This window comes from Cherax quadricarinatus, chromosome 17 (genome assembly GCF_038502225.1).
Source record: "Cherax quadricarinatus isolate ZL_2023a chromosome 17, ASM3850222v1, whole genome shotgun sequence".
NCBI classification, from domain to species: Eukaryota; Metazoa; Arthropoda; class Malacostraca; order Decapoda; family Parastacidae; genus Cherax; species Cherax quadricarinatus.
The window spans coordinates 20,214,187-20,235,055 of record NC_091308.1 but is presented as its reverse complement, the minus strand read 5'-3'; the positions used below and the strand labels follow the sequence as shown (position 1 = coordinate 20,235,055).

At 44.3% G+C, this 20,869-nt stretch overlaps 1 protein-coding gene across 1 annotated transcript in view; it reads left to right on the top strand.

Annotated features, from left to right (window-relative positions):
• The window catches only part of Phlpp (PH domain leucine-rich repeat protein phosphatase), a 209,241-nt gene that overhangs the window by 86,130 nt on the left and 102,242 nt on the right, over nucleotides 1-20,869 (top strand). The window contains exon 6 of the mRNA XM_070086002.1: nucleotides 740-940. Coding sequence (XP_069942103.1) covers nucleotides 740-940 — 201 coding nt within the window. The remainder of the gene's footprint in view (nucleotides 1-739; nucleotides 941-20,869) is intronic.

Below are 20,869 nucleotides of genomic sequence, written 5' to 3'. Positions count from 1 at the left end.
AGCGAAGACGGGTTGCGAGGGCAGGTAGAAAAGGGGAGTCGGGCGACAGGTCACTTTATTAATAGGGTTCACAGAAGTGAACACCTCAGACATAGCAGCATGATATACCTGTGACATCCTCGTCTTGCTCGCCCTGGGTTTACGTTCATGCTTCCCAGTATACGTAACGGGGAATATCACTAAACCCCTGGCTGTCTTCAAGATGGCGCTGGACAGGCACCTAAAGTCAGAGGGACTTTGGTTCGTACGTCGGTTTGCTTCCGGCCAGCAGTAACAGCCAGGTTGATCAGACCCTGATCAACCGCGAGGCCTGGTCACAGACCGGGCCGCGGGGACGCTGACCCCCGAAACCCTCTCCAGGTATACTGTGTATGCCTCGAAGTATTTCGCCTGTCTCCTCTTGATATAGTTTGTATACGCTTTCTCTCTCTCTCTCATACATCTAAGTTAAGCAAGTTGCCACTGGCTGGTTTCTTTTCCCATGCCTGTATAAATAACTAAATATCATTCTTATAAACGTGCAAGCGAGAAAATGTTTCTCTCGGTAAACAAAAAAAATGAACTGATTCTGCCATAAATACAGAATAGTTACGCAAATTTAGATTAAAAATTAAACACATGTACAACAGGTATCTAATTCTTCATCTTATCTCTACTGTATACCATACATGTACAAATATAGAATGTTGGCATGAAACGGTCATAGTAACGTGCGGATATGTTTCTCTCGCCCTCCTAGGACATCTCGGGTAACAGACTGAGAGCAGTGGACGGCCTGGAGGTACAGGGACCTAGCATACCTGAAGACGACAATGACAGCCTTCAGGACGACCAGTTTCAAGACGACCTTCTGCATGAGGGTCATCATGACAGTCAGCCCCTAGCACTCAACCTCAGCCTTAACAACCTCACCGGGCCTGTCACCCTCGCCAGTATACAAGTCAGTGTTGTTATGTACCATACAGTGTTGTCGTTGTTGTGTTCTGTACTATACAGTATTGTGTTCTGTACCATACAGTATTATGGTGTTCTGTACCATACAGTGTTGTGTTCTGTACCATACATTGTTGTTGTTGTTGTTGTGTTCTGTACCATACAGTGTTATGGTGTTCTGTACCATACAGTATTGTGTTCTGTACCATAGTGTTATGGTGTTCTGTACCATACAGTGTTGTGTTCTGTACCATACATTGTTGTTGTGTTCTGTACCATAGTGTTATGGTGTTCTGTACCATACAGTGTTGTCGTTGTTGTGTTCTGTACTATACAGTATTGTGTTCTGTATCATACAGTACTGTGTTCTGTACCATACAGTGTTATAGTGTTCTGTACCATACAGTAATGTGTCCTGTACCATACAGTGTTGTTGTGTTCTGTACCATAGTGTTGTGATGTTCTGTAACATACAGTGTTGTGGTGTTCTGTACCATACAGTGTTGTGGTGTTCTGTACCATACAGTGTTGTGGTGTTCTGTACCATAGTGTTGTGATGTTCTGTACCATACAGGGTTGTGGTGTTCTGTACCATACAGTGTTGTTGTGGTGTTCTGTACCATAGTGTTGTGATGTTCTGTACCATACAGTGTTGTGGTGTTCTGTACCATACAGGGTTGTGGTGTTCTGTACCATACAGGGTTGTGGTGTTCTGTACCATAGTGTTGTGATGTTCTGTACCATACAGTGTTGTGGTGTTCTGTACCATACAGGGTTGTGGTGTTCTGTACCATAGTGTTGTTGTGCTGTTCTGTACCATAGTGCTGTGGTGCTCTGTACCATACAGTGTTGTGGTGTTCTAAGAACACAAGAAAGAAGGAACACCGCAGCAGGCCTACTGACCCATGCGAAGCAGGTCCATGTCCCTCTCCCAGGATTATCCCAATGACCTACCTAGTCAGGTCACTTCCACTTAAGGAAGAAGCAAGGCATCAGACCTAGTAACACAAGCTAGTCAGGTCCAACTCACACCCACTCATGTATTTATCTAACTTATTTTAAAAACTACACAACGTTTTAGCCTCTATAACTCTACTCGGGAGTTTGTTCCACTCATCCACAACTCTACATACAGTGTTGTTGTGGTGTTCTGTACCATACAGTGTTGTGGTGTTCTGTACCATAGTGTTGTGGTGTTCTGTACCAGTGTTGTTGTGGTGTTCTGTACCATACAGTGTTGTTGTGGCGTTCTGTACCATAGTGTTGTTGTGGTGTTCTGTACCATACAGTGTTGTTGTGGTGTTCTGTACCATAGTGTTCTTGTGGTGTTCTGTACCATACAGTGTTGTGTTCTGTACCATATAGTGTTGTTGTGGTGTTCTGTACCATAGTGTTGTGGTGTGTTCTGTACCATACAGTGTTGTGGTGTTCTGTACCGTAGTGTTGTGTTCTGTACCATAGTGTTGTGTTCTGTACCATAGTGTTGTGTTCTGTACCATACAGTGTTGTTCCATTATTTGTACACTGAGGTCTTATGTGCAAATCAGGACCTCCGCATATTCTTAAGCTATAACCTAAGATCTCTTACTTAAAATCCAGTTTAATTTGAGAGAGAGAGAGAGAGAGAGAGAGAGAGAGAGAGAGAGAGAGAGAGAGAGAGAGAGAGAGAGAGAGAGAGAGAGAGAGAGAGAGAGAGAGTGACAATAAGGCAGGAGGAGGTGCATTTCCTTCTTAAATCGCTTGACCAAGAAAAGGCTGTGGGCCCAGACAAGTTGAGCCCAAGATTGCTGAGATGTGCAGACCAGCTAGCAGCACCTCTAACTCGCATCTTTCAGCACTGCCTAGTACAGTGTAAATGGCCCTCTCTGTGAAAAGAGGCAAATGTAGTCCCTGTTCACAAAAAGAAGAGCAGAGCAGAAATCAGCAACTACAGACCAGTGTCACTCCTGTCAATCACTGGTAAGATCCTTGAGACAATAATCTCAAGACAAATGACAGTTTTTTGACTACCACTCACTACTTTGTGATCGTCAATATGGCTTCAGGAAAGGTTACTCTGCTGCTGATCTGTTGTTAAACCTCTCCACTAAGTAGCACCAGTCACTGGATGAATCCAAAGTCAGCTGTGTGGTAGCACTGGATATTGCTGGTGCTTTCGACCGGGTGTGGCACCAGGGCCTCTTAGCAAAACTTCAAGCACTGGGAATTGCAGGCTGTCTCCTCAGTGATTACCTTCATGGTAGATCTGTAAGTGTAGTTCTCAATGGAACGGAATCAGCAAGACATCCTATTGGGGCAAGTGTTCCACAAGGAAGCGTGCTGGGACCATTGTTATGAAATGTCTACTTCAACGACCTTCTTCATCTCATCCCAGAATCCCATGCATATGCAGACGACTGTACACTGACATTCACTTATCCAAGAGAAGAATTGCCAGCTGCTCTAAGCTACATCAATCACCAGCTAAGAGCTATATCAGCTTGGGGAAATAGATGGCAAGTAACATTTGCACCCGAGAAAACGCAAATGATGATGGTCTCTAGGCACCATGATGGTAATGCTGGTGCAATAGTAAGGATGAATGGGAGGGTGTTGGCACCTGGAGAAGAAGTTGATATCCTAGGGGTGAAATTTGACTCCAAACTAACCATGAAGAACCATGTTGTAAATCTTGCAAACAAGGCAGCCAGGAAGCTTACAGCACTTCGCCGTATCTCGCATCTGCTTGACAGTAGGGGTTGCAAGATTCTGTACGAGGCACAAGTACGCTCACACCTTGAGTATGCTCCACTTTCTTGGTTTGCCTGCCCCCTCTCATCTGCGACTGCTTGATAGAGTAGAGAACAGACCAAGACGTCTCATCTCTCGCATGGACCCATCCTGGATAGACCTGTCATTTCAGCAGAGCCTTCAACACAGGAGGGATGTGGGTGGCCTTACTGTTATGTACAAGGCCAATATTGTCAAAGTACCACACTTGGATCCACTTCGAGGACAGCGAGAAACAAGCTTTTATGCCACAAGACGGGCAGAAAGCAGCAACTTCACTCTGACTGTACGCTTCTCCAGAACATCACTTCATCTGAGATCATACATACCTAGGATGACTCGAGTATGGAACACATTCGTACAGCATAATGATGTCAACGAGATAGTCAGTTGACCAAATGAAAATGCTGGCCCACAGATGGCTCCAACTTCACCCTGTTCCCTACTTGTATGTCTCATAACAATAAAAATGCTTTCAAATGAGCTGATGTAGGTAACAGCTCTTAGCTTGCCAATAAAGTTAGGAATCCTTAACCTGTAAATAGCTTGTCAATAAAGCTAGGGATCCTTAACCTTGTCAAACCCTATGTAAAAGAGAGAGAGAGAGAGAGAGAGAGAGAGAGAGAGAGAGAGAGAGAGAGAGAGAGAGAGAGAGAGAGAGAGAGAGAGAGAGAGAGAGAGAGAGAGAGAGAGAGAGAGAATGGGGGACAGCTTCAAATTATTCTCAACATGGCATCAATACAGACACTCTATTGGAATAATTTTTTAGCAGTGACATACAAAGCTTCCTGGGAAGGTGTGTGGGCAGGATGGGTGTGGTGTGGGTGGGGTGTGGTATGGGCAGTGGGTGTGGTGTGGGCGGGATAGGTGTGGCGTGGGCGTGGAGGATGTGGTGTGGGCGGCATGGGTGGTGTGAGCAGGATGTGTGTGGGCGGGGTGGATGTGTGGTCAGGATGGATGTGGTGTGGGCGGGGAGGGTGTGCGGGCGGGGACGGTGTGGTGTGGGCGGGGGTGGCAGGTAACGGGCGCCAGCACGCCACTAGAAGCACCGCCCTTCCGCCTCTACACGCTTGTCATTCCCCCATTAATAACATGTCTTCCCCACTCATGGTCCCTCCATTGATAATCTGCTTCCTCCACTCATGGTCCCTCCATTGATAATCTGCTTCCTCCACTCATGGTCCCTCCATTGATAATCTGCTTCCTCCATTCATGGTCCCTCCAATGATAATCTGCCTCCTCTACTCATGGTCCCTCCATTAATGATATGCCTCCTCCACTCATGATCCTCCACTGATAACATGCCTCCTCCATTCATGATCCTCCACTGATAACATGCCTCCTCCATTCATGATCCTCCACTGATAACATGCCTCCTCCATTCATGATCCTCCACTGATAACATGCCTCCTCCATTCATGATCCTCCACTGATAACATGTCTCCTCCACTCATGATCCTCCACTGATAACATGCCTCCTCCATTCATGATCCTCCACTGATAACATGCCTCCTCCATTCATGATCCTCCACTGATAACATGCCTCCTCCATTCATGATCCTCCACTGATAACATGCCTCCTCCATTCATGATCCTCCACTGATAACATGCCTCCTCCATTCATGATCCTCCACTGATAACATGCCTCCTCCATTCATGATCCTCCACTGATAACATGCCTCCTCCATTCATGATCCTCCACTGATAACATGCCTCCTCCATTCATGATCCTCCACTGATAACATGCCTCCTCCATTCATGATCCTCCACTGATAACATGCCTCCTCCATTCATGATCCTCCACTGATAACATGCCTCCTCCATTCATGATCCTCCACTGATAACATGCCTCCTCCATTCATGATCCTCCACTGATAACATGTCTCCTCCATTCATGATCCTCCACTGATAACATGCCTCCTCCATTCATGATCCTCCACTGATAACATGCCTCCTCCATTCATGATCCTCCACTGATAACATGTCTCCTCCATTCATGATCCTCCACTGATAACATGTCTCCTCCATTCATGATCCTCCACTGATAACATGCCTCCTCCATTCATGATCCTCCACTGATAACATGTCTCCTCCATTCATGATCCTCCACTGATAACATGTCTCCTCCATTCATGATCCTCCACTGATAACATGTCTCCTCCATTCATGATCCTCCACTGATAACATGTCTCATCCATTCATGATCCTCCACTGATAACATGTCTCCTCCATTCATGATCCTCCACTGATAACATGTCTCCTCCATTCATGATCCTCCACTGATAACATGTCTCCTCCATTCATGATCCTCCACTGATAACATGTCTCCTCCACTGATAACATGCCTCCTCCATTCATGATCCTCCACTGATAACATGTCTCCTCCATTCATGATCCTCCACTGATAACATGTCTCCTCCATTCATGATCCTCCACTGATAACATGTCTCCTCCATTCATGATCCTCCACTGATAACATGTCTCCTCCATTCATGATCCTCCACTGATAACATGTCTCCATTCGTTTTCAGGCTGCCTGTCTTTAATTTAGTTTCTACATTAAAATTAAGTCGCTCTGGGGATCATCCAAAATTTTTGTTGTGTTTATCAGGCTAAGTTGAGAACGCACTCACCTCACATACTAAGTGTTCGTGGTTTGATCCTCGACACGGGGATCGAACAGGGGCACCTGCTGCCCTTGTTCACCTAGGAGTAAGTCCCTAGATGTTAAGTCGACTGTTGTGGGTCGCATCCTGAGGAACAAGATTAGAGAGACTCCAGTGGAAACAAGACAGTCGTCGATGACGCACTGACTTTATTGGGTAATCCTTCCCCGGGTTAAAAACCAAAACAAAGTGTTATCTTACCTAGAAAAAGTTTTAGCTAGATCCTAAGTAGACACAGTTAATAAGCCAGGTAAATTTAGGAGCTAAGAGCTGTGTTTTCCAGTTTGTCTGATGGTTGAAATCTCTGGAATCATGTAGTGGACAACACAGACTATATTTCATAACTCAGACCGACATATTTGGGATTAACGCATCACAAATTGGCCCTTGCATGCTGCATAACTTTTAGGCAAATACAGTTAGCTTATTGTTATGAAAATATCAAGATAGATCAGTTGGGTAGCTTGCTGAATGCTTCACATATAGCAGCAAGCATGTAGCAGCCACTTGTTAGTTGGACTTACAACCTCGGTATCTAGCAAGTTGTTGTGCATATTTAATGAGTTGTAGCGCACCGTTGATAAACATAGTTATCGTAAAAAGCTGTTATCGCATATCTTCCTAACAGCTTTCTACAACCAACTTTATTAGCTTGTTTTTGCTCTTTGTGTATATTAGCAGCTTTCACTTATTAATACAATTTATCTTTACAAGTTAATAGCTGTTATTTTGCCGCCGTGCATACCAGAACCTTGACCCCCTTTCCCTGGATGCCACTTTTAAACAGTCAGGAACCCATATGCTGCTAAGTGAACATGGGTAGCTGGTGTAAAGTAAATAGATGTGACCAGGTTTTAGTTGTTTAAAAGTTATGCCTTCTTTTGAACGATATTATTATTATTGTAATCAAGGGGGAAGCGCTAAACCCGGAGGATTATACAGCGCCTGGGGGGGGGGGATGTGGAAGGCATTCAGGCTTAATTCGGGGAACTGGAGCACAGATCCAATTCCCTAAATCAAGAGCCCCTCACCAACATCAAGGAACCTTCCTTGAGGGGTTTTGAACGATAGCTTATGCGTTTCGCCGAGTTGATTGAGTTACCCCATTAGTGTTTCACTAAGCAGTGAATTGCACTGTCACTAAATATTTTGTAAGCTCTAAGCCCTTCACTGGATATGAACATTTTTGGGTCCTTTGCACAGTGTTCAGCTGCTAAACTTTGATGTTGTAGTCTGGTTTGGCGAAGTTTGATAATAAATCTTGTAAGCATTATATGCGATACTGTGCATTTAAGAACAGAAGTCAGTGTGCCCCTAGCCAGTTTAATAGGCTTACGGCAGCAACTATACGAAGTGATGGCTATGAACGGTCATCAAAGAGGCTGGTCCTCTCACTCATTAATGACTCTTTATACATTCATGTAAGAGACTGGTTCTCTTACTCACTGGTGACTCCCTGTACGTTCATGTAAGAGGCTGGTCCTCTCACTCAACGGTGACTCCCGGTATGTTCATGTAAGAGGCTGGTCCTCTCACTCAACGGTGACTCCCTGTACGTTCATGTAAGAGGCTAGTCCTCTCACTCAACGGTGACTCCCTGTACGTTCATGTAAGAGGCTGGTCCTCTCACTCAACGGTGACTTCCTGTACGTTCATGTAAGAGGCTGGTCCTCTCACTCAACGGTGACTTCCTGTACGTTCATGTAAGGGGCTAGTCCTCTCACTCAACGGTGACTCCCTGTACGTTCATGTAAGAGGCTGGTCCTCTCAGTCAGTGGTAACTCATCCCTACATATAATGCACACTCCATATTATACATTGGTTATCTCAGGCTTCAGTATACTCTGTGACATTTAGATGGCTGGTGGGCTCAGAGTGGGATTGTGAAAGGGCCGCTGCAAAAACTGCTGTAGTGCGCCACTGCAACGTTTTCACTGTAGTGTAAGGAAAATACAGCACAAGGACCTTGACTTTAGATGCTGTAGAACAAAACACCACCACTAGGTAGGCTAGTGGATGCATGACAGTTCAACGTGTCATCATCTGACATAGGAACATATTACAAATGCCTCTGTAGTGCAAGTATCCATGTCGTGTCACTGTCACTCGCAGTCACTGCTTATCTTTAGCAAAAGTGAAAGTAACTTACTTAACTCACTAACATATAGTGTTACTGTTATATGACGAGAAATCATCGATTACAAATTATTTTAAAACAAATTATATATATAATAAACACACACACACCATCCCTATTATTATGGATGCCCATGTTTTTTGTACATGGTGTTAAGGTTAATTTGTGGTTACAAGGAGAAAGGTGAACAACTCGGGAAGGTTCACACAAGAGGTGTCACTCAGGGAAGTAAACCTCTCCCTGTGTCCTGTTAACATTAAAACACCTCTAGTGTCAGCTTTCATTCGCATCTCATAATTCTGAATTCCACTTTGAAAATGAGGATTAAAGCAACAATGATTTTTGGGGAGTTTAGCCTAACGTCCGAATTGTTTAAAATTACGTGATGAAGATGCTAGCTAGGTTCTGTTTTTTTAAATTATACAGCGCTGCAGATGAGAATGTGTGAAAGCAGAAACTTGTGAGTTAGGAGTGAGTGAAAGGGGGGGGGGGTGTAAAGTTAGGGGTGAGTTTGGGTGGGGGTTAGTGCAAGAGCAAAACTGAAATAAATTTGGCACAACAGGTTAGTTTCCGTTAAAAAAAAATCAGTCTGCATTAATGATGGAACTTTTAGTGAGGTCAGTGAGAGCGCGTTGGGGCCGTTTAGACATCAGAAGTGTATCGTGCGTACACTGATAGACAGGACAATCTATTAAAATACGTTGGAGGGTTAGTTTAATATGTTTATTAAGCACCCCATACCCATCCTCTGGGCGGTAGTCAAAAGGTTACACAGGTACATAATGGGTCCAGGGACTGGGCCCCAAAGTTATGATAGCTGAACTAGTTACAAAGGTAATGAACTCCAGGTAGATCTGGTCACAATCATGACAAGTTACGAAGGTAATGAATCATCCTCACTCCTATACATGGTTACAATCATGAACAAATTACAAAGTAATGAGGCACAGTCACGTCGTTGGAGGGACAGTGTGACCTGATAGTTCTCACAGAGTGGTGCTGGTTGTTTTTCCATTTAGTATCCGTGAGAGAGTTGCACGTGTTCAATGAATAAGTGCGAGATGCATGTTTATATATAAAATCTGTATAAATACATTTCTTGTTTTTCCTGTGTGTATTTCCCATCTGGAATTGTTTAGAGTTGGGTTATTGCGAGAGTATAATATACGTAGTGCACCACTTAGTACATATATACAATTAAGTGTATATCTTCGTGTATATGCAAAGGAAGATGTGCATCTTTCAATGTATATATACACAGTGAGGTGTGTAGCTCTCTGTGTAAATATACCAATAGTTTACTGTAAACCCTGGTTTAGAAATTAACTACTTGACTGGTGATATAGAGCCAACGAGCAGCATTAATGATCCTTGTGAAGTCGATAAGTTTTAAACCTGACACCAAAGACCTTCCTGCTAAGTGTTGAACAATGTCGCGACTCTTTTTATCGTTCTTCATCATGGCTGGTTCTTCACAGCGTTCTGTCAACGTGGCGGGTTCTTCACAGTGGTGTTCTCAGTCACCGTGGCTGATTCTTCACAGTGGTGTTCTCAGTCATCGTGGCTGATTCTTTAGTGGTGCTCTCAGTCATCGTGGCTGATTCTTCACAGTGGTGTTCTCAGTCATCGTGGCTGATTCTTTAGTGGTGCTCTCAGTCATCGTGGCTGATTCTTCACAGTGGTGTTCTCAGTCATCGTGGCTGATTCTTCACAGTAGTGTTCTCAGACAACTTGGCTGATTCTTCACAGTGGTGCTCTCAAGTCATCGTGGCTGATTCTTCAGTGGTGATCTCAGTCATCGTGGCTGATTCTTCACAGTGGTGTTCTGTCATCGTGGCTGATTCTTCACGGTGGTGTTCTGTCATCGTGGCTGATTCTTCACGGTGGTGTTCTGTCATCGTGGCTGATTCTTCACAGTGGTGTTCTGTCATCGTGGCTGATTCTTCACGGTGGTGTTCTGTCATCGTGGCTGATTCTTCAGTGGTGTTCTGAGTCATCGTGGCTGATTCTTCACGGTGGTGTTCTGAGTCATCGTGGCTGATTCTTCACAGTGGTGTTCTCAGTCATCGTGGCTGATTCTTCACAGTGGTGTTCTGAGTCATCGTGGCTGATTCTTCAGTGGTGTTCTCAGTCATCGTGGCTGATTCTTCACAGTGTTCTCAGACATCGTGGCTGATTCTTCACAGTGGTGTTCTCAGTCATCGTGGCTGATTCTTCAGTGGTGTTCTGAGTCATCGTGGCTGATTCTTCAGTGGTGTTCTCAGTCATCGTGGCTGATTCTTCACAGTGTTCTCAGACATCGTGGCTGATTCTTCACAGTGGTGTTCTCAGTCATCGTGGCTGATTCTTCACAGTGGTGTTCTCAGTCATCGTGGCTGATTCTTCACAGTGGTGTTCTCAGTCATCGTGGCTGATTCTTCACAGTGGTGTTCTCAGTCATCGTGGCTGATTCTTCACAGTGGTGTTCTCAGACATCGTGGCTGATTCTTCACAGTGGTGTTCTCAGTCACCGTGGCTGATTCTTCACAGTGGTGTTCTCAGTCATCGTGGCTGATTCTTCACAGTGGTGTTCTCAGTCATCGTGGCTGATTCTTCACAGTGGTGTTCTCAGTCATCGTGGCTGATTCTTCACAGTGGTGTTCTCAGTCATCGTGGCTGATTCTTCACAGTGGTGTTCTCAGTCATCGTGGCTGATTCTTCACAGTGGTGTTCTGAGTCATCGTGGCTGGTTCTTCACAGTGGTGTTCTCAGTCATCGTGGCTGGTTCTTCACAGTGGTGTTCTCAGTCATCGTGGCTGGTTCTTCACAGTGGTGTTCTCAGTCATCGTGGCTGGTTCTTCACAGTGGTGTTCTCAGTCATCGTGGCTGGTTCTTCACAGTGGTGTTCTCAGTCATCGTGGCTGGTTCTTCACAGTGGTGTTCTCAGTCATCGTGGCTGGTTCTTCACAGTGGTTTTCTCATTTTCTGCAGCTGGTTGTTGTTTTTTGTTTTGTATTAGAGATGTCGTGTACTGATCACGTTGTTTCCTATTAGTTTACAGCTGCAGAACTGTTATGTTGTTAACATGTCGTTATGGTATTGTGTATGTTGGGTAGAGCGAGGTATGTTGTTCTCTTATACTGATGAGTTGTTTCCTCTTGGTTGTGAACAAGAACAACGACCATGAATCGTTGGCGAACAAGAACATTTTGTGTGCTTGTTTCCCATACATTTTGGGGGACAGAAAATAGGTCTCCACAGATATATTTTCCATATTTTAGGCCTACCTCCATCTTCAGGCATACCTTCCATCCATAAACTAATTCTCCGTCTTTAGGCCTACCCTCTATCTTTAGACGAACCCTCAGTCTGTAAACTTACCTTCTTTAGGCGTATGCTGTCTTTATAGACCTATACATACCCCTCAAGGGAGGTTCCTTGACGGTAGTGAGGGGCTCTTGGTCTAGGGAATTGGATCTGTGCTCGTTCCCTGAATTAAGCCTGAATACCTTCCATCCCCCCGCACGTGCGCTTTATAATCCTACAGGTTTAGCGCTCCGCCATAATTATAATATAGACCTGTACTCTGTTTAGGTCTATCTTTTAGTCTTTTCACATGACTTTACAGTCTTACTTTAAGATAACCCTTGGTGTGTATGTTACTGCTTGTGTAAGGTGCGTTCAGTGTTGCTTTTCTGATGTCAAGAAACAAGATAGTGTTTTGAGCACTGTGTACCCTTTATCTAATTACTTAGTTATTGCAGAACAGTGTTGTCCAAACTGTGAAATGCTCACCCTGTGAGTGCACCATTCAGTGAAAAGGTTTCATAGACAAGCGTCTGCTTTCTGTAATACGAGTGAGGACTTGACACCTCTGCCGCTGAAGTGCTTCATGTTATGTTGGAATGATAAGATGAAATGGAGGTTTTTCTTAGTGATAATATGACCAGCAATGCAAATATGCTTAGTGTACAAGTCAGAAATGTTCGTTTATGTTAGATGGTTACTGTGAACCTAAAGTTACTAAATCATGTGAATAGGCCATCCTATCTAGCTGATCCCTCTGACACCTTGCCATCCTGTATGTATGTATATGTGCTTGCTTGTTTATCCATCTAACCATGCCTACTAGCCCGCCAGACTGCTTGCCAACTACTTATCTGCCTGCTTCCCTGCCTCCCAGTGTGCTTGCCTGCCTGCACTACCATGCACATTCTCAGCACCGTCTTGGGCAGACTCGGCCACATTTCCTTCTACAGACCCAGTACCTCATCCTTTCTAGACCTTTTTCCTCGTAATTTTTTAAAGGCGCAATTATTCCGAGGTGTGGTAACAAGCACAAGAGAGGATGACGCAACGTTAATTAGATAATTACGGATAATTGCAGCTTTTGGAGAAGCGTCGATGAGGAGGAGAGAGCGAGAACATAAGAACATAAGAACATAAGAACGAAGGAACACTGCAGAAGGCCTACTGGCCCATGCAAGGCAGGTCCAAGTCTCCTACCGGCTTAAGCCAATGCACCCAACCTAGTCAGGTCAGGTCACATTGACTTAAGGGAGGAACACGGCAACCAACCTGGTAGCACAAGCTATCAGGTCTAACTCACACCCACCCACATCTACTCATGTATTTATCCAACCTATTTTTAAAGCTACACAACGTTCTGGCCTCTATAACGGTATTTGGGAGTTTGTTCCACTCATCCACAACTCTATTACCAAACCAGTACTTTCCTATATCCTTCCTGAATCTGAATTTTTCCAACTTAAAACCATTGCTGCGAGTCCTGTCTAGGCTAGATATTTTCAGCACACTATTTACATCCCCTTTATTTATTCCTGTCTTCCATTTATACACCTCAATCATATCCCCCCTAATTCTACGTCTTTCTAGAGAGTGCAGTTTCAGGGCCCTTAGTCTATCCTCATAGGGAAGGTTTCTGATACATGGGATCAACTTTGTCATCCTCCTTTGTACATTTTCCAGAGAATTTATATCCATTCTGTAATACGGTGACCAAAACTGTGCAGCATAATCTAAATGAGGCCTAACCAAGGATGTATAGAGTTGAAGAACAACCTGAGGACTCCTATTATTTATGCTTCTTGATATGAAGCCAAGGATTCTATTAGCTTTATTGCGAACACTTATGCACTGTTGTCTTGGTTTCAGATTACTGCTAACCAGAACTCCTAAATCTTTTTCGCAATCCGTAATATTAAGATCTACATTATTTAGTTTATATGTGGCATGGTTATTGTCCTGTCCAACATTTAGAACTTTGCATTTGTCTATATTAAACTGCATCTGCCACTTCTCCGACCACTGCATCAGTCTATTCAAATCTTCCTGGAGTGCTCGAATGTCCTCGTCAGAATGAATTCGACGGCCTATTTTGGTGTCATCGGCAAACTTGCCGATGTCGCTCTTTATGCCCTCATCTATGTCGTTTATGTAGATTGTGAACAGCAGGGGGCCCAACACTGACCCCTGTGGAACACCGCTCGTGACGCTTCCCCACTCTGATTTCTCCCCATTTATGCAAACTCTCTGCTGCCTATTTGTCAACCATGCCTCTATCCAGGAAAAAATTTCTCCTCCTATTCCATGTGCTTTAATTTTCCTCAATAGTCTCTGATGTGGGACCCTGTCAAAAGCCTTACTGAAGTCCATATACACAATATCATATTCATTACCATGATCTACCTCCTCAAATACCTTAGTGAAAAAAGTTAATAAATTCGTAAGGCAGGAACGCCCCTTTGTAAAACCATGCTGAGATTCGTTGATTAATTTATGCTTTTCAAGGTGGCTACGAACTGCCTCGGCAATTATTGATTCCATAAATTTTCCCACTATGGAGGTTAGGCTTATTGGTCTATAGTTCGAAGCTAAGGACCTGTCACCTGTTTTGAAAATAGGTATCACATTTGCCATTTTCCACTTATCTGGCACCATGCCAGTTTGTAGTGATATGTTGAAAAGATTAGCCAAAGGTGTGCTAAGCTCCTCTTTACATTCCTTTAGAACCCTTGCATACAGTTCATCAGGGCCTGGGGATTTGTTAGGTTTTAATTTATCTATTTGCCTAAGGACCATGTCACTTGTGACCCTAATAGTGCACAGTTTATTATCGTCCTGTTCTACATAATTTATCATTACTGGAATATCGCTGGTATCCTCCTGTGTAAAAACTGAGAGGAAGTATGTGTTAAAAATTCTACACATTTCCTTATCACTGTCAGTGAGCTGACCCGAGGAACTTTTGAGTGGGCCTATCTTGTCCCTGATCTTACTTCTGTATACCTGAAAGAATCCTTTTGGGTTAGTCTTCGATTCTCTTGCAACTTTAACCTCATAATCTCTTTTTGCTTTTCTAATTCCCTTTTTTATTTCTCTCTTTAACTGAATATATCGATTTCTCAATTGCCCCTCTCCTCTTTTGATTTGCCTATATATGCCTCTCTTTTGACCAATCAGATATTTTAATCTATTGTTCATCCATTTAGGATCATTTTTGTTTGATCTGATTTCCCTATTTGGAACATAATTTGACTGAGCAGCTAGAACTATGCCCTGGAAAGCATCATATCGGCAACCATCACCACCTACCTGACCCTTAGTCAGGTCATTCCAGTTCAGCCCACCTAAGTAATTTTTCAGTCCTATGAAATCAGCCAAGCGAAAGTCAGGGACGGAGACTTGATTGCCATTATTAGGGGAATTCCATGATATATTAAAACTGAGTGATTTGTGATCACTTTCCCCAAGCTCATCATTAACCTCAAGATTATTAATTAGTGTTTCCCTACTGGCAAGAACCAAGTCAAGGAGGTTATTTCCCCTAGTTGGCTCTGTCACAAACTGTTTTAAAAAACAATCCTGGATCGTATCAAGAAAGTCACCTGACTCTAAATTTCCTGTCAAATTGCTCCAGTCAATCTGTCTATAGTTGAAATCTCCCATTAGCACAACATTTTCGTATGTAGATGCCTTACGAATTTCGTCCCATAGAAGTTTACTGCACTCCCTATCAAGATTTGGGGCCCTGTAAATCACACCCAAAATTAGTTTTTCTCGGCCCTCGAGAAGCTGTAACCAAACAGATTCAGTGGCTGACGCTTCTAATTTAATATCTTGTCTAACACAACAATTTAAATTGTCTCTGACATACATCGCTACTCCACCACCTTTCCTGTTGACCCTGTCAGTGTGGAATAATTTATAGCCTTGTATGTGACATTCAGAGGGCATCTCTCTATCTTTCAGATTAAGCCAGGTCTCTGTTATAGCAATAATATCTATGTTTCCTGCACTTGCAATTAATCTTAGCTCATCTATCTTATTTCTTACACTCCTGCTATTAGTATAGTAAACCTTAAGGGAGCTAGTCCCTTGCTGCCCTCTGCTGTCCCCCTTTGTTTGCTGACCTGATCTATTGTCTTTATTTATAACTTCATGCTGAATGCCTTTTATACATTTACTGTTTCCAACCCAAGTGTTGCAACCTGCTTGTTTCCCACACACACCCATACCTCTATCTTCCATCAGTTTAAAATCATAGGCATTTCACCAATGGCCTTCTCAATCGAGTCTGCAAGTGCTACCACCCCAGCCCCAGAGAGATGTACCCCATCCCTTGCATACATATCATGTTTGCCATAAAAGTTGTTCCAGTTGTCAATGAATGGGATTGCAAGTTCCTTGCAGTATCTGTCTAGCCAGCAATTTACACCAATTGCCCTAGACAACCATTCATTTCCTACTCCCCTTCTAGGCAAGATGCTACATATGATTGGGATCCCTCCCTTAGACTTAATGAAATCTATAGCTGACCTGTACTTATCTAGCAGCTCTTCTCTCCTACCCTTCCCAATATCATTTCCACCAGCACTGAGACAGATAATGGGCTTGTTCCCATTACCTGACGTGATATTATCCAGCCTGTTGACAATGTCCCCAACACCAGCTCCAGGGAAGCACACTCTGTCTCTCATCTTCTTATTCCTATTACAAAAAGCACGGTCAATATATCTTACCTGAGAGTCACCAACCACAAGAATGCGCTTACCTCCATTAGCAGGGGCAGTAGTACCCTTACCTTCACTGGCCACTGAAGTACATTCATCCTGAAGAACAGAGAAGCGATTTCCTACCTTCAGATCTTCACTCTTAACTTTCCTTACTCTGATGCGCCTTCCATTACTGTGAACCACTCGCCACTTGTAGCAGGTGCTGGACTGCACCTCACTGCTGGTAGCCGTTGCTACCTCCCCAGCTACAGCCTCCTCACAGCGAGAGACAGACTGCACCTCACTGCTAGAAGCCTCATTCCCCACAACTCCAGCCACCTCACACTCTCTCCCAGACCCATTGAGGTGGACCTTCAGCCTCCTAATCTCCTCCTGGAGAAGCAAGACCTCCTCCTTCAACTCTCCAACCTCAATTTTTAAAACACTAAGGGAAGCTCTCTAAGTAATTTGTACCTGTCACGAGTCTCTGATGTAATGGGGAAGACTGGCCAGGTTCCTCTTGCCTTTCTGCTTCGTTAATTCTGTGTTTTTAGTGTGTTGTTTTGTTTCTTGGTGCTTGAGGTTGTGGTGGTAGTGATGGGGTCTGGTTGATGGGTGCTGGGGCGGGGAAGCGTGAGGCTAGGGCGGGGTAGTGAGAGGTTGAGGTGGGGAAGTGTGAGGCTAGGGCGGGGAAGCGTGAGGCTGGGGCGAAAAAGCGTGAGGCTGGGGCGAAAAAGTGTGAGGCTGGGGCGGGGAAGTGAGGCTGGGGCGGGGAAGTGAGGCTGGGGCAGGGTAGTGTTAGGCTGGGGCGGAAAAGCGTGAGGCTGGGGCGGGGAAGTGTGAGGCTGGGGCAGGGAAGCGTGAGGCTGGGGCGGGGAAGTGTGAGGCTGGGGCGGGGAAGTGTGAGGCTGGGGCGGGGTAGTGTGAGGCTGGGGCGGGGAAGCGTGAGGCTGGGGCAGGGTAGCGTGAAGCTGGGCAGGGAAGTGTGAGACTGGGGCGGGGAAGCGTGAGGCTGGGGCGGTGAAGCGTGAGGCTGAGGTGGGCCAGTATGAGGTTTGGGCGGGGAAGTGAGGGTGAGGCGGGGTAGTGTGAGGCTGGGGCGGGGTAGTGTGAGGCTGGGGCGGGGTAGTGTGAGGCTGGGGCGGGGTAATGTGAGGCTGGGGCGGGGTAATGTGAGGCTGGGGCGGGGTAGTGGGAGGCTTGGGCGGGGTAGTGTGAAGCTGAGGCGGGGTAGTGTGAGGCTGGGGCGGGGTAATGTGAGGCTGGGTCTTGGGGATTATACATAAGTGAGGTCAACATCCTCCATCACGCTCTGGCACACTAAGTAATTCACGTCAGTCTACCTTCATGTGTAATGCCGCCCTGGCGTTTGTGATACCGTGTGCCACCTGTGACACCGTGTACCAATGATGCCGTGTGCCACCTGTGATGCCGTGTGCCATCTGTGACGCCGTATGCCACCTGTGAAGCCGTGTGCCACTTGTGAACTTTGCTGTGTGTTGCGGGTTCTCTCGAGTCCTATTATATCTACGCCTAAAGCTAAATATAGAGTTAACTCTCAAATACACTTTACTCTTCTTCCCTACAACCCTGAGACTTCTTAAAGTACTTCTTAACATCTCCATGACTCGTCTGAGCTTATAACTTCCATCTGTGTACCCTTGTACCTAGTACAAAAAAATAAGATTCTCTCATAAAATCTGCCAATTTCTCTCGAGTACTTTATATATCGTAAATATGTCTTCTCTTGTCCTCTTTTGCAGGGTCGTTAGGTTTAATTCCTTTAGCCTCTCGCTGTTGAATCTCTCGTAAATTTGAGACTAGTTTGGTTATAAACCTTTGCACATTTTTTGTTTAAGTAGATGGGAGCTCCAAACTGGAGTTGCATGTTCTAAGATAAGCCTAACGTGAGTCATGTACCGTGTTATATGGGATTCTTCGTTGAGATTTATGAAAGCTATTGAGATTTACTAGCCTCGCACAGGTTGCTGAAGTCATGCGGTTTATGTGCTCTTCCGACAATGTGTGCAGTGTGAGGCTTACCCCTAGATATTTTTCTTTAATTGATACTTGTAGTTCCTCACCTCCCAGTCTGTATTTAATCTCCGGTCTCCCCTCCCTTCACCAGTAATCATGACTACACTTATTCTGATCGAATTTTAAAAATTAGTCACTTGTTTTACCACTGCATCTGCCCTTTGTCTTCCTCTCCTATGCAGTCATTGATACAATCTCATATTTCGGCTCCTCCCATCTTCCTGACTTACAATCAACCTCCTCAAACTCATAGATGATCAGTGATCTCACTCTTTGTGAGTGTGCGCACACATGAGTGTTCGTGTGTATCTGTATGTGAGAACATGTGCACGCAAGCGTACATACTACGGATCAGCTGCCTGGCTGTCACACCTTGCTTCACATACGAGCGTGTTTAAAGCAATAAAAAATAATAAGTGTTATTAAGAAAATTGGAGGAGTGTGTAGTGATGTATCAGATGGATGGTGGCGCGTGTTGTGGACGTGTGTCAGCGAGGAGGAAACCAGCAGCAGCGACCTACTGTTGATGCAATACTGTCGAATATAGTGAGGAAGTAACCAGTCGCAGTCATCCACTGCTAATGCAACACTGCTGAAGCTAGTGAGGGAGGAACCAGTGGCAGTGGCCCACTGCTGATGCAGTACACAGTCGTCGATGGCCTCGCTGACACGCCAGTGATGGTAAAGGTAGACAGGCGCGACACCTGTATTTCCTGCGACAAAGGGAAAACAGGTGCGTCGTATGGGCTTAGCTGCCTACGTCTCGCCCTCGGTCCCTCCGACGGGAACAGACGCACCCCCAGGGATGCCACACACAGTGCACTAACTCTGGACGGTTCACATCTGAAGGTCAGTGGATATCTCTTCTCCATGCTTGAATTAGGAGCTATATGACCCCTGTGTGCCTAGCGCTTTATCGTGAATATATTAATAACACTGCACAGTAAGGGTACTTACTGTACAATATTAGAAACGTCAATAAAAATGGAATCCTAAAAGCAGTACTGTCAAGACGAGACCACCACGTTAAGAGATATATTTAACTGAATTGATGAAGTCCCTGGCGGGCGAAATATTTCCTTGGTAAGTGTCCAAATAGCTAGCTTCTGCGTCTTACTAATTTCGATCCCTGGAAAACAAGCTTAAATTGCCCTATGTGAGAAATTATGTGGCTGAAGTTTTGCAAGTACAATCTTGAATTAATTAACCTTTCACCCACATAACTGGGAAGAACTCTGACACATCTAAAACATATACTTATTGATATTAATGAACCTCGGAGACATGTGGGACTTTAGGAGCAATAAGTCTGATATTGTCCCTCCTTCAATGCCCACCGTCTCAGTTCTCAAACTCACACTTCGGGACCTTAAATTATGAACATACAGTTCTTGAATATTGATTAATAAATGAACCTGAAGCCAGTAAATCTAACATTTTTTAATATATCTGTAGACTATGAACATTAAAATGGTATAAAATACCGACAGTTTGTTAGGTAAGACAACCTGTCGGTATTTTAGACCGACAGGTATAAAATACTGAAGCCAACTGTGTAGGCGAAACGTTTCGAAATGAAGATACCTAACTGTTGCATATGCGTCTTACCTAACAATCTGTATACTCTATTTTTATTAAAAATTGTGACAAATAATTTCTTGAGCATTACCTATAAAACACAGTGGTTAGTTTAGTTTAATATGTTTATTATGCACCCCATACCCATCCTGTGGGCGGTAGTCAAAAGATTACAGAGGTACATAATTGGTCCAGGGACTGGACTCCAAAGTTTTGATAGCTGAGCAAGTTACAGAGGTAATGAACTCACAATTTACAAAGGTAATGAACTCACAATTTACAAAGGTAATGAACTCACAATTTACAAAGGTAATGAACTCACAATTTACAAAGGTAATGAACTCACAATTTACAAAGGCAATGAACTCCAGGTAGGTCTGGTCACAATCATGACAAGTTACAAAGGTATTTACAGATTACAGAGGTACGTAATGGGTCCAGGGACTGGGCCCCCAAAGTTTTAATAGCTGAACTAGGTACAAAGGTAATGAACTCACAAGTTACAAAGGTAATGAATTCTGTAGAATGGTTACTTACGTTTATACATGGCTACAATCATGAACAAATTATAGTGTAATGAGCAATTCACACTTCCACACCCGGTCACAACTGTAATGAGTTATTGGTGCAAATATTGATTGTTGAGTCACACACACCACACACACACACACACACACACACACACACACACACACACACACACACACACACACACACACACACACACACACACACACACACTTTAGTTTAATATC